Source organism: Cyprinodon variegatus, unplaced genomic scaffold (genome assembly GCF_000732505.1).
Source record: "Cyprinodon variegatus isolate N-32 unplaced genomic scaffold, C_variegatus-1.0 Scaffold1533, whole genome shotgun sequence".
Lineage (NCBI taxonomy): Eukaryota > Metazoa > Chordata > Actinopteri > Cyprinodontiformes > Cyprinodontidae > Cyprinodon > Cyprinodon variegatus.
In genome coordinates, this window is record NW_015151986.1 from 111,861 (window position 1) to 113,142 (window position 1,282).

The following is a 1,282-nucleotide window of genomic DNA, read 5'->3' on the forward strand; positions in this document are numbered from 1 at the left end:
GCATATTGCGATATATATCATTATTGTGATATAAAATAGTCCATATCATGATATATGATTTTTTCCATATCACCCAACACTAGTTTGGGGTATAACATTGTTGAACCGTTGGGTTTCTGTAGGAATGATCAGAGGGAACTCAAGTCTGACAAAAGATTCCTGTGCAGCCTGCTCTCAAAACAATAAATGTTGTTTAGGATTTGGCCTCCCCCCCCCTTATCGAACCTCCCCTGGATGTTCGACTCAATTCAGTTTATTTCTATAGCGCCTATTCACAGCACGTCATCTCAAGGCACTTTACGGTTCACAATGTTGATGTGGACGTTATGTCAGAAGGGCCCAGAACTGCTCCTGCTCCTAACAGAGCACTTCGCTCTCAATCTGCAGGTATTAGTGGTTCCTAGAACTTCTAAAAGTAGAATGGGAGGCAGATCTTTTAGTTATCAGGCTCCTCTCCTGTGCAACCAACCAGTTTTAGTCCGTGAGGCAGACACCCTGTAAAGTGACCTGAAATGACATGATGTGAATTGGCGCTATAGAAATAAACTGCATAGAATTGAATATCTAGATAAACATGCAGATGGTCCAAAGGAAAATGGAAGGATTCCTCCAGCGTTGGGTTTCACACACTCACTGCTCCTCGACAGAAATCCAGTCCAGGGTTGTCCAGCAGGGTGCGCTCACTCTCCCCTCTCTCCCCTACCAGGGTGACGTAGATGTAGTTGTTGGTGCCTGAATACTCTGATGTCCCTGTGGCGACTGTGATAGAGTAGACCTCCATCTGAGGACGGAAAGACAGAAGATAAACCAGAGAAAGGTTCAATAAAACGTGTCATTCTGTGGCTCTATTGATGGCAGGCGCATTCACACGTCATTTAGGACGTTAATATAGTTCAACCTGACTCCTGATTCTGCTCTATTTACAGATTCTTAATGCATTTAGTTAAAACAAGATTTGTTCCACTTACAGGAGGCTGCAGTAATGTTTGGTAATCTGACACCCGAGGAATGGGAATGATAAACAGAAGTCAGAGGCTGCAGAAGACAGATGCTCCTGTTAATACTAACAGCTTTAACCTCGCTGTGGGAATACGCATCCCGAGGAACTCCTCTGGCGACGATCCTCGTCGTATTTCTCTTTTTATTTCTCCTCAGAGGCGCAGAAATATTACAGATTTATGGAGCAAAGGCAGACGGCACAACTTTCACAAGTTTCAACATCAGATTTATGGTGAAAGCGAGTCATGTCGTCACCACACCCTTCCTCTGCCTTCTAGAGACC

The 1,282-nt window shown here is 44.2% G+C and overlaps 1 protein-coding gene across 1 annotated transcript in view; it reads right to left on the reverse strand.

Moving 5' to 3' along the window:
• LOC107103814 (arachidonate 5-lipoxygenase-like) overlaps nucleotides 1–1,282 on the reverse strand; it is a 26,680-nt gene that overhangs the window by 24,133 nt on the left and 1,265 nt on the right. The window contains exon 2 of the mRNA XM_015403644.1: nucleotides 635–781. Coding sequence (XP_015259130.1) covers nucleotides 635–781 — 147 coding nt within the window. The remainder of the gene's footprint in view (nucleotides 1–634; nucleotides 782–1,282) is intronic.